Genomic DNA, 15983 nt, shown 5'->3' with positions numbered 1-15983 from the left:
TAATTATATAATGGCTTTCTTCTAGCCCAAATAATACCCATTATTACACCAGAATTGTGCTAAGCACTTTAACAACTCTGAGAGAGGTGTTGTACTTGCACAACACCTTTTTGGAGATAAAAAAAAAATAAGGCATAGTAAGGTGGCCAAAGTCCCTGAGTGGGTTTTATATCCTCTCTTCTGACTTTCGGTGGAATCCACTCCCTTGAATACTATTTTATGCTACATTTTTACTGTCTAGAATTCCAAACTCTGAAGGAATTTCTTCTTTTTTCTTATTATAGACCTAATGCATATTGAAGGAAATGGACCTTTCATTTACCAGAGATTAGTAAAATTATTGATGCTGCTTTCATGCAAGGGCAATTGTGGATCAAGTTCAGGGATAGGAGGGACTTTGCACTGAATTCCTCTTTGTACTTTTTTGAGCCAAGTGGACATACTGTCATCTACTCAGAAATGAGTCCTAAATGCTGCTTCTTCCCAGTTTTTATGTTCTACTTCTCAAGGTTGCCCTGTTCCTATTCTTATTTCTGTACTGTCCTTTCAGCTATCACTTTTAATCATGGAGTTCTGATACTACAGTATTGTGATCATTCATTTATTGTGCCTCATAATTTTCTTCTTTAATTAGAACAAATTCAGGCATCTTATACTAACACAAACATTCTAAACCTTGGCTTTGTGCCAGGCAAAGGGTGAAGCTGCAGCTATACACAAGGATTACATGTTTACAGAACACCCTGTGATCTAGCTATATTCTTTCTGTTGTTTCAGGGGGCAGGTGGAGAACTGCAAACTTCGGTCCCACAGAATTCAGTAACCATTATCTATACTTCATATTCACCTTGACATGTGCCTTTGAATTCAGTTATCTGTGGCTCACTGAACTACAGTTCCATTCTTATATTTCCATCTTTCTAAGGATAGCTGTTCTTACATGACCTGTTATCCAAACTCAAACTCATGTAAAACCAAATTCATCCATTTAAAACCTACTTAGGATGATTGTGAGTTTGAGGCCAACCTCAGCAACTTAGCTGTCTCATAGGGGTGGGAAGCAAGTCTGACTTGTTCACCTTTTCCCCTAGCCATCTAGTGATATTTGTCACATGTAAATTCTCTAAATATTCATTGAATGAATAAAGGAATACCCTTTACCCCCACCCACCCTACCTAAATTCTGCTATATTTCTGTCCTTGGCATTATCATTCTTCTAAGCCATCCTTGACAAGAACTTTTACTTCAATTCAGACTTGGAAATCCATCATCAATCCTTGTTTTATAAGATCTATTTGATTTATTCCCACCCAGAGCTCAGTTAATTTTACAACTTCCACAATGTCACATTGTTTAGTGGAGGATATAGGAGAAAGGGAAAATAGGATACTTGATTTCTGATCCTGATCTTATTATTCACTTGGCCTTTCTCTTTGGTATGTGAACCCTTACTTAATATGAGTGACTATATTTTGAGCCTGCTATGTTTTTCTTAATGGAAAATAAATGTATTTTGTATGGAAAATGTTTGTTTGCATAGTATTTCACAGTATGGATATACCATAAAAAATGCTTAACCATTTTTCTAAATCAAATTATTTGTTTTAATAAAAACAATGCTATGATGAACATCTCTATTCCTCACTCTTCTTCAAACAGGCCAAGCATGTTCCTGCATCAGGCTCTGGTTAGAATCCCCTTTTTCCCAGATAGTAATATGTCTCACTTACTAATATGTTTCTTTTCAATTTTGAACTCACTTCAATTTCAGTTTTCTCAGATGTTTCTAAAATTACCATTCCTCTTCTCTGCTCTCTGTGCTACCACTGTCTAATGCACTATTTATTTTAACTTATTCATTATTCCTCATCTTTTTTGGGGAGAGGGGTACCAGGAATTGAACTCAGGGGCATTCAACCAGTGAGCCACACCCCCAGTCCTTTATTTGTATTTTGTTTAGAGACAGGTTCTCACTGAGTTGCTTAGTGCCTCGATGTTGCTGAGGCTGGCTTTGAACTCACAATCCTCCTGCCTCAGCCTCCCTAGCTGCTGGGATTACAGATGTGTATCACCACACCTGGCTCCTCATCTCGTCTTACAGAATGTAAATTGTATGAAGGCAGAGATTTTTGTTATTGTTACTGTTTTTAGATATACATGACAGTAGAGTGTATTTTTGACATATTTTACATACTTGGCGTACAACCCATTCCAATTAGGATTCCATTCTGTGGTTGTACATAATGTGAAGTCACATTGGTCGTGTATTCATATATGAGCAAAGAAAAGTTATGTCCAATACATTCTACTGTGTTTCCTAGCCCTATACTCCCTACCTTTCTTTCATTCTCCTTTATCCAATCCAATGAGCTTCTATTCTTCTCCTCCCTACCCTCCCTTGTTGTAGGTTAGCATTCACATATCAGAGAAAACATTTGGCCTTTGTTTTGAGAGGACTATTATTTCACTTAGCATGATATTCTCCAGTTTCATCCATTTACCAGCAAATGGCATAATATCATTCTTCTTTAAGGCTGAGTAGTATTCCATTATGTATGTATACAACAGATTCTTTATCTGTTCATCGTTTTTTTAAATTTAATTTTATTTTTTACACAATGGAGCACAACTTTTTATTTCTCTTGTTGTACATGATGTAGTCACACCATTTGTGCAGTCATCCCCACATAGAGGATAATAATGTCATCTCATTACATCATCTCCCTCCTACCCCCTTCCCTCCCCTCCCCTCCCCTCCCCTCCCCTCCTTCTCCTCTGCCCAATCCAAAGTTCCTCCATTCTTCCCTTGCCCTACCCCTCCCCCCCTTATGGATTAGAATTCACATATCAGAGAAAACATTTGGCCTTTGGTTTTGGGGGATTGGCTTACTTTGCTTAGCATGATATTCTCCAACTCCATCCGTTTACCTGTAAATGCCATAATTTCATTCTTCTTTAATGCTGAGTAATATTCCATTGTGTATGTATACCACAATTTCTTTATCCATTCATCTTTGGAAGGGCCTCTAGGTTGGTTCCACAGTATAGTTATTGTGAATTGAGCTGCTATAAACATTGAGGTGGCTGCCTCACTGTAGTATGCTGATTTTAAGGCCTTTGGGTATAGACTGAGGAGTGGGATAGCTGGGTCAAATGGTGGTTCCATTCTAAATTTTCTAAGGAATCTCCATACTGCTTTCCAAAGTGGTTGCAAAATTTTGCAGTCCTCCCAGAAATGAATCAGTATATCTTTTTCCCTATGTCTTCACCAGCACCCATTGTTGCTTGAATTCTTGATAATTGCCATTCTGACTAGAGTGAGATGAAATCTTAGAGTAATATTGATTTGCATTTCTCTAATTGATGGAGATGTTGAACATTTTTTCGTATATATGTTGATCAGTTGTATTTCTTCTTCTGTGAAGTGTCTGCTCACTTGGATTATTTGGGTTTTTTATTTTTTATTTTTATTTATTTATTATTTATTTAGTTGTAGATGGACACAATATCTTTATTTTTATTTGTTTATTTTTATGTGGTGCTGAGGATTGAACCCAGGGCCTCATGTGTTCGAGGCCAATGCTCTGCCACTGAGCTACAACCCCAGCTCCTATTGGGGTTTTTTTGGTGTTAAGTTTTTTGAGTTCTTTATATATCCTAGAGATTAATGCTCTGATGTGCGCATTGTAAATATTTTCTCCCATTCTGTTGGCTCTCCATTCACTTTCTTGATTGTTTTCTTTGCTGCAAAGAAGCTTTTTAGTTTGAATCCATCCCATTTTATTGATTCTTGATTTTATTTCTTATGCTTTAGGAGTCTGTTAGGAAGTCTGGTTCTAAGCTGACATGATGAAGATTTGGGCTTGCTTTTTCTTCTATTAGGTGCAGAGTCTCTGGTCTAATTCCTAGGCCCTTGATCCACTTTGAGTTGAGTTTTGTGCAAGGTGAAAGAAAGGTAGATGTTTAATTTTATTTTGCTGCATATGGATTTCCAGTTTTCCCAGCACCATTTGTTGAAGAGGGTGTCTTTTCTCCAATGTTTTTGGTGCCTTTGTCTAGTATGAGATAACTGTATTTATATGGGTTTGTCTCTTTGTCCTCTATTCTGTACCATTGGTCTACATGTCTATTTTGGTGCCAATACCATGCCATTTTCTTTATTACTATATCTCTATAATATAGTCTGGTGTTTTGATGCCTCTTGCTTCACTCTTCTTGCTAAAGAATTCTTTGGCTATTCTGGGTCTCTTATTTTTCCAAATGAATTTCATGATTGGTTTTTCTGTTTTTATGAGGAATGTCATTGGGATTTTGATTGGAATTGTATTGAATCTGTATAATGCTTTCGGTCCCATTCATCTGTTGAGGGACACCTAGGTTGGTTCTATGGCTTATCTTTTGTTGACTTGAGCTGCCGTAAACATTGAGGGCGCTGCGTCACTGTAGTATGCTGATTTTAAATCCTTTGGGTATAAACCAAGGAGTGAGATAACTGTGTCAAATGGTGGTTCCATTCTAAATTTTCTAAGGAATCTCCATACTGCTTTCCAGAGTGGTTGCACCAGTTTGCACCCACTTTTCCTCCACATTCTTCCCAGCATTTATTATTATTTGTATTCTTGACAATTGCCATTCTGACTGGAGAGAGATGAAATCTCAGTGTAGTTTTTTTTTTATTTTTATTTTTTTTAATATTTACTTTTTAGTTTTCGGCGGACACAACATCTTCGTTTGTATGTGGTGCTGAGGATCGAACCCAGGCCGCACACATGCCAGGCGAGCACGCTACTGCTTGAGCCACATCCCCAGCCCTCAGTGTAGTTTTAATTTGCATATCTGTAATTGCTAGAGATAGTGAACATTTTTTCATATATTTGTTGACCATTTGTAGTTCTTCTGTGAAGTGCCTGTTCAGTTCCTTTGTGCATTTATTGATTGGGTCATTTGGGGGTTTTTTTAAATATTTTTTTTTAGTTGTTGATGGACCTTTATTTTATTTATTTGTATATGGTGCTGAGAATCAAACCCAGTGCCTCACGCATGCTAGGCAAGCGCTCTACCACTGAGCCACAACCCTAGCCCCCTTGGGTTGTTTTGTTGTTGTTGTTGGGTTGTTTGTGTGTTTGTTTTGATGTGTGTGTGTGTATGTGTGTTAATTTTTAAGTTCTTTATATATCCTGGAGATTAATGCTCTATCTGAAGTGCAGGTGGCAAAGATTTTGTAAGCTCTCTGTCACGTTCTTGATTGTTTCTTTTCTGTGAAGCAGATTTTTAGTTTGATACCATCCCATTTATTGATTCCTGATTTTACTTCTTGTGCTTTAGGACTCTTATTGAGGAAATCGTTTCCCAAACCAACATGATGGAGAGTTGAACCTATTTTTCTTCTAGTAGGCGCAGAATCTTGGGTGTAATGCCTAGGTCCTTGATCCACTTTTAAGTTGAATTGTATTCAGGGTGATGATAGGGGTTAAACTTCAATCTACTACATATGGATTTCCAGTTTTCTCAGCCCCATACATTTCTCCAATGTATGTTTATGATGGAAGGCAGAAATTTTTGCCTAGAACAATATCTGGCAGCTAGAAGGTGCTCAGTATCTTGAATGAATGAATGTATGAATTGGGCAATAGTAGCATATATTAGAATTTAGTGGGAAACAGTTTTTTCTTAAAAATGTATTCTCTGTTTGGAATTAGGGATGACAGAAAAAATATATTTTTTAATTAAAGCTGTTTCAGAATTTCAAAACCCAAGTTCCATAGAATGCCTTAAAATATAAATTTGATATTTTACCTTAGACATTGTGGTATAGTAGGAAAAACACTGGGTTTAGGACTTAGTAAATCTGAGTTTTGTACTAGTTGCACTGCTTACCTCTGCATTTAACATTTGTTTTGGATTTACTTTAATTTGAAAACTGCTGGGATAACACAGTTTTGAGGTTCTTTTCTATTTCTTGACATTTTCATTTGAGAAACTTTCCAGTCCATTTTTACTTTAGGTTAAAATTATTAGTTGTTGATTTCCCAAAGTTTTTCATTTTAAAATGTTAAGATTTGTGTTCAAGTTAGTTAAGCTCGTACCTTCTTCAGCATCTTCCTTTTCTTTCATGTAGCTATCAGATATTGTGAAAAATGTCAGTTGATTAAACCTGATCGGGCACATCACTGCTCAGCATGTGACAAGTAAGTGTTCCTCGTTTGCTTTTATTTAAACCTAGCACTGAATATTGGTGATAGAAGTGAGAGGAGGGAACTTTTTTCATATTTTATACTTATTCAAAGCATTTCATCCTCTCCCTTTATTTTCTATGCACAGAGAACTAACAAAAATATTTATATAAGCTAGAATATACCTAGAAGTAATTTTTGATAAGCTTCATGTCTAGTTTGTAGGATTTTTTTAAGTATGCTTTCTATGCTTGTGCTTAAGGTAATATTGATGAGCAAATAGTTGATAATCCCCTTGAGAAAGAAACTTTATTTCCTGGATTAGAAAGATTATTCTGATTCTTTTCTTTTCTTTTTTAAATTGATGTTGATATTAAAAACCAAAAAAACACCAAAATAACTTAACAGTTGTTTTCAGTTATCATCCTAACATCTTAACTGGAAAAATTTCAAAGAATTTAGTTCTAATACATAAGTGAGAAGGTGGTATGTTAAAAGAAAGATCATTAAATGGGAATCACACTAATCTTTACTTTTAGTTAGACAAACTACTTAACTTTCTAGGTATTAGATTACTCATTTATTGTATTATTTGAGATGATCTATAGTCTAATTTTATACAAACAAAATATGTATCCCAATAGAAGGGCAAATTTGGGGTTTTATAAAACATGGAAAAAATAACCATGTCTAAGCCCATCACTGTTAATGTTTTTACATATTTGATTCTAAAGTTTTATTTTTATGACCTGCAGATGTTTAAATAACAAAGGGATAATCTGTTTTCCATTTTATCTCCTTCAGCAAATTTTCAAGCTGGACTTCTCTAATAATCAAAGTATTTCCTCAGATCTAATATTAAAATGTTATTTTTTTCTTTTTTTAATTAGTTATATATGACAATAGAATGTATTTTGATATATTGCAAAATGTCATTTAATGTGATACAGTGTAACTGGATATTCTCAGCTTACTTCCCAGTGTAAAAAATTTATGACCTCTTACCATAGAAGTACTTGTAGCCATACCAGAAATTATCTCTGCCCTGATGTTTCTCTGTTGGTTCTCTAAGATACAGTTTTAAAGGGAAATTTTTAAGTCAAATAAAATAAAATTATGACAAAATAGGGAATTTTTCTGCATGGATTTTCTTATGTTTATTTGTTTCTTAGATGTATTCTTAAGATGGATCATCACTGTCCTTGGTATGTATAAAAAATGGAGGAAATGGCATAAGAGGGTGGAAAGGTGGGAGGAGAGAATTTTTAGAATGATTATTTCAATTTCAATTTTTTTTGATGCTAAGAGATTAAACCCAGGGTCCCATGCATACCAAATATGTTCTATTGCTGAACTACACCCCCAGCCCCAGTATTTTATATTTTGAATGTTAATTTAATTACAGATATTATGATTGATCTATTTATATATTTGCCTATATGCATAGGGACATTATTTATCTATTTTTCTTTAAAAATATTTTTTAATGTTATTAACCCCCAAAATTAGTGTGTTAAGAATTAACATTAAAATCCTGTATTTCTTCTAGAATTCATTAAAAACACATATCCATAGTTAAGATACTGCTTCCTGCTTCACAAATGGCTACTTCCAAGTAATAATAATTTAAGTGTTCTGACTTATCTTTTTTTTATTATGGCAAAAAACACATAACATAAAATTTACTGTCTTAACCACTTGAAAGAATTTAGTTCTTATTCACAAGTGAGAAAATAACATGTTATACCTAAGTAGATATTTCATTAGTGTTTACCTTGTTGTACAGTCTCCAGTACTTTAAATCTTATAAAATTGCAACTCTGTTCTCATTAACCAGTTCCCCATTTCCTTCACCCTCTTCCCCTTCACAACCTCCATTCTAGAATCTTTCTATTTCTATGAATTTGTGTTTTGTCTTATTTTTATAGTGTGACTTTCTTTATTCTTCTAGGGTGAATAACTGTGTGGGATTTTCTAATTACAAATTCTTCATGCTGTTTTTATTGTATTCCCTAATATATTGCCTTTACGTGGCTATATCAGTTTTAGAGTACTTTATAAAATTTTGGACGGTAAGTCTTTTTTCTATCCTAAAACATATATTAAATATTTTTAAGGTGTTGGGTTTTTAAAGAATTACTTTATTCTTCATTATAAGTAGATATAATTAATTTTACTAGCTAGAATTTATAATGGTATAGAGGGCAGGGCTACAGTTTACCTTTTTATACACATTTATTCATAAGTAAAGGTACGTTACACCACAAATAGTGAGTTTCTTTTAGTAATCCAAATTGTACTTAACCACACTGTAATAAAGGCATATCAAGTTTAAGGAAATAATTGCCTTTCTTGGACTTAATGAGACTTATTACAGTTTTACAGTAAAAGTGGCATCCTCAGCTACAGGCACCCACTAACATGCTTCCTGTCTGTATAAATTTTCCACCATTTTTAAAAATGGCAAATGGCTGAAAATAATCAAATGTTTTATCAACAGGGGACTAATTAAGTTATTATGTATCTATACAGAGGATGTAGTATAGCTTAAGAAAGAATAAAGAAGCTCTTTATGACAAATGATGTGATCTTTGAGATGTGTTATATGGAGGGAAAAAGACCCCAAAAGAACACATACAGTATGCTCCCATTTATATATGAAAATAAATATAAGCATATACTGTCTTCTGAAAGAAAGCATTAAAAAGTTGCTAATAGGGGCTGGGGATATAGCTCAGTTGGTAGAGTGTTGGCCTCATATCAATCCCCAGCACCACCAAAAATAAATAAATAAATAGATAGATAAAGTTGCTAATGATAGTTGCCTCTGGAAGGACAATAAGGAAAGAGAGACATGGTTTTTACAGTTTTCCATTAAATTTTGTATACAATGTACAGATAGCAATCTAATTAAAATAATTAATAAAGTTTAAATATTTTAAAGTATTTAATTATGTTCTTTGGGTGGGGGGAAAATGCCAGAAATGTGAAGAGGTGCTGCCTGTTGGCGGTGCTGTAGAAAACTGTTATTTTCCAGTGATAGCTTTTTAGCATTGTTTGATTTGTTGTTGTTGTTGTTTGTTCATGTACTATTTATTAAAATTTAGAAATGATTTTAAAATACAATAAAACTCTCTCCCTTCATTTAAACCTCTAACTTTCTTGCTATTATTTATATCACTTTTCTCTCATCTCCCATAAATGTAGGTTCCATCCCTAGCTGCTACATTCTTGATTATCTCTAATTGTTCCTGGTGGTCATGTGTACTTCTGTGGCATTCACAGTCACGCCTCAGCCCTAGCTTTAACACTGCTGAATCCTAGTTCCTAATCTCCAGTTGCTATTTTTTTCAACATAGATATGATGAAGATGTCTCAAATCAATGTCATGTTATTTTCGTTACATTGTTCTTCCTATGTTTATCTGATATAATGGGAACAAAACCTATACAAACCTATCAATTGCTGGGGTAGGAAAATTAATGTCATCTTTGAATTATTAAACATAGAATCAAAGTAGTATACTAGAAAAAGAAACAGGCTTACTTTAAATACAAACATCTTTTATAATCTAAGATACATGAAAGCAAGAATTTTTGCCTTGCTAGGTACTGTGGTACCCACCTGTAATTGTAATCCCAGTGGCTCTGGAGGCTAAGGCAGGAGGATAGAAAGTTCAAAGCCAGCCTCAGGAATTTAGTATGGCCCTAAGCAATTTAAATACCTTGTCTCAAAAAAAAAAAAAAGTGCCCCCCCCCCAGGGTGTTGGGGGGATATGGCTCAATGGTTAAGCATGTCTGGGTTCAATCCTTGATACCAAAAAAGAAAAAAAGGTGTTTTTGGTTTTTTTCCTCCATTCATTGATATAGAGTACTACCTGGCACACAGCAGATGTTCAGTAAATATTAGCCAGTTAAGATAATTAAACTTTAGTTTATTTTTTTATTATTAAAATTTTAAGTAATACTGATCTCATAGAATTGATGTGAGGATTAAATTAGTATAAATATTTGATGAGATAGAAAGCATTCAGTAAATGTCTTTGAATTTGTTTTTTCCAATTCATTGTGCCTCAGAGCATTACTACTCCTAAGCCATATCTGTCCCGTAATTCCATCTTTATCCTCTCCCTTTATTCAATTTAGTGCCTGCTAATTTATGAACAAGATATAAAAACTCCTTTTATTTTGCATATGCCTAAGAGCATGTGTTTACTAGCCATTAGCATGTCTTTTTTGTGAAATCTCTTTTTTGTTCTTTGCCCATTTTTTTCTGGTAGGTTGAAATATTTATATAGCAAATAATTTCTTATTGATCTTGGTGTGTATGAACATTTCTTAAATAGAATATAGGAACCACTAATGATGCAAGAAAAGATGTATAAATTGAACTCCATTAAAATTAAGAATTTCTTTTAGTTAGGCACCATAGTATGCCTTTAGTCCTAGCTACTCAGGAAGCTGAGTCAGAAGGTTTGCTTGAGTCCTGGAGTTTTTCATAATTCTGGGCAACAGAGCAAAATCCAGTCTCCTTAAAAATAAATAAATAAATAAGTTTTTATTAAAAAGCAGCTCTTAGGGCTGGGATTGTGGCTCAAGGGGTAGAATGCTCACCTTGAATGAGGCACTGGGTTTGATCCTCAGCACCACATAAAAATAAATAAATAAAGGTATTAAAAAAAAAAAAAAGGCAGCTCTTAAAGCCAAATGCAGTAGCTCATACCTGTTGCCCCAGCCACTCAGGAGGCTGAGACAGGAGGGATCCTAAGTTTAAGACCAGACTGAGCAACTTAGTGAGATCCTGTTTCAAAAAAAAGAGTGGAGTGGGGATGGTGCTCAGTGGTAGAGCACTCCTGGGTTCACTCTCCAGTGCAGCAAAGAAAAAAAGCTCCTCTTGAAGTGAAAAGGCAAGTCTGGGAGAAGATATTTGCAAGGTATCACAAAGGACTCATTGAGAATAATGAAGCATGTCTAAAGATATTAATTCTTTTTCTACCCCATGTCATAAATATTTTTTCCACATTTTTTGTTGATATCTGCTGTTTTGTTTTAATCAAAATTAAATTTCTTCTTTTTTTATAAATATGGCCTTTTTATGATTTCTCACTGTTGCCTGTTCAGTGCAAGTTTATGCAAAAATTCACCAGTTTTCTTCTGGTACTTTTTATTGTTTTCACTTTTACATTTAAATCTTTGATTTTTGAAGGGGAAATTATTGTGTTTAAAAGTTTCTTTCACATTTGTTCTTTCTAAAAACCCTGTGAAGATTTTTTTTTTAATATTTATTTTTTAGGTGTAGTTGGACACAATGCCTTTATTTTATTTATTTATTTTTATGTGGTGCTGAGGATCAAACCCAGGGCCAGGGCTAGGCCAGCAGAGCACTCTACCACTCCAGCCCCCTGTGAAGATGTTTTAAAATGCGAGGCTTTTGTTGTTGTTGTTGTTGTTGTTTTTAATTTAGGTATAGTAAGGCCCATAAGTCAGGAGCCAGTTGCCATTGCAAAGATATTTATTTACTCATAGTCCTCAAAAGAGGGTACACCTTGATGGGAAGCCTCTCAGGGCCTGGTTATTTAGGAGGCATAAAGAGGGAGGGCCAGAACCTGTTTTGTGGTTTCTCTGGGAATGCCAAAAACAGATTTAAGATTGGCCATCTCTAGTTGTCTTATAGACCTGGCCCTGAAAAATGGGGCAGAGGAGTATTGCCCCCTGTAGTGTAAAAGCCTGGTGGAGGAGGTGGTTGGGAATTTGGGCTCTGGATTAGTTAGTTTGCATATGAAAGGAAGGTGGTCTCTCCCCAGGTCAGCAAAACTCTAATAAGGCAAAGCATCAGGAATACAGAGAACAAGAAAAGTGGTTTAATACAGAGGATCAGTTATGGTTTTCAGAGTTATTAACTGAGATTGAGAAGTTAAGTAACCACCCAAGTTCACTTATTTAGTAGTATTAGAAGCCAGAATTGACACTTGGATCTGTCCATCCCAGCATCCACTGTCTACTTGCTCCCTGTAGTCAACATATTTAAAGCCCTGAGTCACAGAGCACAATTATGTTATTATCTAATAAATTTAAGAAGAATTTTTGTTTAAACATCATTAGACTTTTAAAGTTTGGGTATTTAAAACCAGGGAGTTGGACTGAGGTTATAGCTCAGTGATAGAACTATTGAGATCCCCAGCACTGATCCTCTCACAGGAAACAAAACCAGAGGCTGTTGGCACTTAAAATACCTTTGTATGGATTTAAGGAGAGCACCAATCCCAACTCTGTGGTCTTAGTACCCAGATTTTGGCCTCTGTTGTCCTGCTTTGCTGGGCATGTTTGTTCAGTTTACAACCCATTAGCCATACGTAGTGTCCCTATTTAAAGAGGATTCAGTGCCAGATAATTAAAGTCAAAATTGCATAATTTCATATTTGTCTGTGAGAAAATTCAGTAGCATTTGAATGTAATAGCAGTTATTTAAGAAGAAATGTTTTTAGGGCTGGGCCTGGTAGTGCATGCCAGCAATCCCAGCAGCTCAGGAGGCTGAGTCAGGAGGATTGTGAGTTCAAAGCCAGCCTCAGCAAAAGTGAGGCATTAAACAACTCAGTGAGATCCTGTCTCTAAATTTAAAAAATACAAAATAAGGCTGGGGATGTGGCTCAGTAGTCAAGTGCCCCTGAGTTCAATCCCCAATATTCCCCCCCAAATCTACCTTTTTCTTCATTTAGCAAATACTTATTTAGTACTTATTCTGTGCCAGTTTTCTGAGAAGTTGGGATATGTAAGTGAAAAAACAAAGAATCATAGTTTTTTAAGAGCTTACTTTTAAGAAAAGGGAAACAAATAATAAAAGGAGATGAGAGTAAGGGATCTGTTGATTTTGTGTTTGTGCGGCAGGTGATAGGCAAATTACGTCTTTTTAAAGAAACATAGGGTGGGCTTCATTAAGAAAGTAGAATTTGAGCAAAGACTTGAAGGGGATTCGAGAATTTCAGAGAGAAGGGCATTTCAGGTTGAGGGAACTTAAGTTTCCTCAAGTTTGAGGGATGTTTGAGCAACAGCAAGGAGACTATTGTAAGTAGCTGGAGTAGACTAAGCACCTAAGGGGAAGCTCAGGTGAGCCGTGGGCCAAGGGAAAGGGCCTTGGAAAGTTAAGACGACTATGGCTTTTACTCTGGTAAAATACAGGAGTGACATGATCTGACTTGTAAAAGTGACGGTCACTCTGATTACTGAGCTGACACCAGATGGTAGAGGGCAAGAGTCAACACAGTCACAGCAAGATAGTAGCACCAAAGGTGGTAAGAAGTCATCTAGTTTTTGTTAATCAGAAGTTTAAAGAAATATATATTTTAAAAAATATTTTGGCTTTATTCTCTCTAGACAGATCTCTGTTTTATTTTAAACACTGAGTAGAAAAGTGCATATCTAAAGGTACCTGAAATGTTCTTAAAGAACTAAGTGTTCTTGATATTTTCTCTTGTGTTTTTTGAGAAAATGTTGTGAGAGAGCAACACTACGAGCAACATCTTAGAATCCCTTTAAAACCTACAGGATTTATAAAACCTAGTGTTTGTATAAAAATTGGTTTCTTAATACATTGTCTCTATTTATACAAGCTTTGCCGCAGGAAATCTACAGACAATTGTCCAAAGGTAAAACACATTGTTGCCATGACATTCTCATGATCTCTTTTATGACATTTACAGTGAATGTATATAATAAAAATTTGTTTCATGACATGGTGAGATAGAAGAATCACTTAATATGTTTAAAAGATAAAACGATTACTTTGGGAGGGAAAAAAAAAAGAAATATCACAATAATGAAGGATGGGGGGTATAGATATAGCTCAGTGATAGAGTATCATAAGGCCTTGGGTTCAATACCCAGCACACAAGAAAAAAAAATAAAAAGACTTATGAAAAAGAATAATGCAAATAACTTTTTTTCATGTTATTTTTCAAATCAAAAGGGGAAGCCTTTTGTTCTGATTGAGAAGGTGTTTTGCCTATAGTTTCATTTTAAGAATTAATAGCATTTAAAGGTTTCCTCTTCCTCCTATTAATAGATGCTAATTTCTTCTAGGTTAAGACTTTGCTTCTATTAAAATGCATGTAGCTGAGAGCCGGGCATGGTGGCGCAGGCCTATAATCCCAGTGGCTCTGGAAGCTGAGGCAGGTGGATCGCAAGTTCAAAGCCAGCCTCAGCAACTTAGTGAGGCCCTATGCAACTTAGTGAGACCCTGCTCACAAAATAAAAAGTGCCTCTGGGTTCAATTGCTGGTACCACTCCCACCCCCCCCAAAATTCATGAAACTATAAGAAGGAATAACAGAGACACTGTTTTCAATCATTAATACCTTGTAGTATTTATGAAAAATTTCAATTTCCTATAAAGGTAGGAATCAGAGCAGCTAAAAGCATGGACACTTTCAAAGTGGTGTTCCAAAAACAGATTATAGAAGCATAAAAATAAACTTAAATATATCACAATTAGTTTCAGTTACAGTATTATTAAAATAATAAATATTTTAGTATAAATGTACAAGTATTTACCTGTACATTCTGGATGTTGAAAAAAGTTAAATATACATATAAAGTACAAAAGAAAATTATTGGATAGAAGAGTCCCATCTTTTCATTTTATTATAAGTATTCCTAAAATTTTTTTTTTTAGGAGGAATTTTTAAATGACTCTCTCTGACATCACATTTAAGCAACCTACTTTGATAATACCAATTCTTTGCTTTTACAATTATTGTTTTGGAATATATATTACCTGTTTAATTATCCTTCATATCTGGCTTTTTGATACATTCAACAATCTGTAGGCAGAACTAATACATTATACATTACATTTTAGAGGTTCAGTATCCTCAAACTTTTCTTTTTTCTTTCCTCAGAATGAATTGACAGATACACGTGCAAAATTCCACGTACTTTTTCTTTTCTTTGTGTCTGCAATGTTCTTCATCAGCGTTCTTTCACTCTTCAGCTACCACTGCTGGCTAGTTGGAAAAAATAGAACAACTATAGGTAAGTAGGCTAAAATAAATTATAACTATTTAGGAAAAGAACCACAAATGAATATGTAATCTAGAGAAGGAGAGTAAAAGAATTATCAAATAATTTTGTGTTTAAGTAAACTGATTGGATCCATTTATTATATAATACATATGAAGGATCATTGTGTTGAAGGATGAAGAAGTAAAATTGATTTTTATATATACTTTCAGTAATGCATTCTGTATAAAACTATTTTATAAATTTTAATAAAAGTTACTTCCTGGGAGCTGGGGTTGTGGCTCAGCAGTAGAGCACTCGTCTACACGTGCGAGGCCCTGGGTTTGGTCCTCAGCACCACATAAAAATAAATAAATAAAATAAGGTATTGTGTCCAACTACTTCTAAAATATAAATGTTTTTTTTAAAAAAAACTTACCTCCTACATTTATACAGTATCTTTTAAAAAACAAATCAATGAAAGATAGACAAAGTTTTCATGCTTAAAGGAAGTTCATCCACTGAGAGCCAAAACATGTTTTAATTACAGTTTACCTTTTTAGCTAAAACTCGTCAACAACATATTTCTTTATATTTTCCCTCACAATTACACATTTAACTGGCAGATGTTCTGTAGTTAAAGCTAAAGAATAGTGTTTTTGATGTGTCATTATTTCCATCTTTGTGTCAGTTGGCAGTGAAACTTAATGCACTGTATCACTAGTATCAGCATTTTTTTTTTTTTTTTGCTTATTTTTAAAAATCAGAATATTGGGGAAAAATTCAGTGAGGTATTCAAGTAATTGGACAAACATTT

General features: G+C 34.6%; 1 protein-coding gene across 3 annotated transcripts in view; it reads left to right on the top strand.

Annotated features, from left to right (window-relative positions):
• The window catches only part of Zdhhc20 (zDHHC palmitoyltransferase 20), a 78677-nt gene that overhangs the window by 44643 nt on the left and 18051 nt on the right, over positions 1-15983 (top strand). For all 3 annotated transcript variants that reach the window (XM_026394925.2, XM_026394924.2, XM_026394926.1), the window contains exons 5-8: positions 6120-6189; positions 7347-7379; positions 8126-8246; positions 15067-15199. In XM_026394925.2, coding sequence (XP_026250710.1) covers positions 6120-6189; positions 7347-7379; positions 8126-8246; positions 15067-15199 — 357 coding nt within the window. The remainder of the gene's footprint in view (positions 1-6119; positions 6190-7346; positions 7380-8125; positions 8247-15066; positions 15200-15983) is intronic.

Source organism: Urocitellus parryii, chromosome 2 (genome assembly GCF_045843805.1).
Source record: "Urocitellus parryii isolate mUroPar1 chromosome 2, mUroPar1.hap1, whole genome shotgun sequence".
NCBI classification, from domain to species: domain Eukaryota; kingdom Metazoa; phylum Chordata; class Mammalia; order Rodentia; family Sciuridae; genus Urocitellus; species Urocitellus parryii.
The sequence above is the reverse complement of the archived record's forward strand: the minus strand, read 5'-3'. Positions and strand labels throughout refer to the sequence as shown.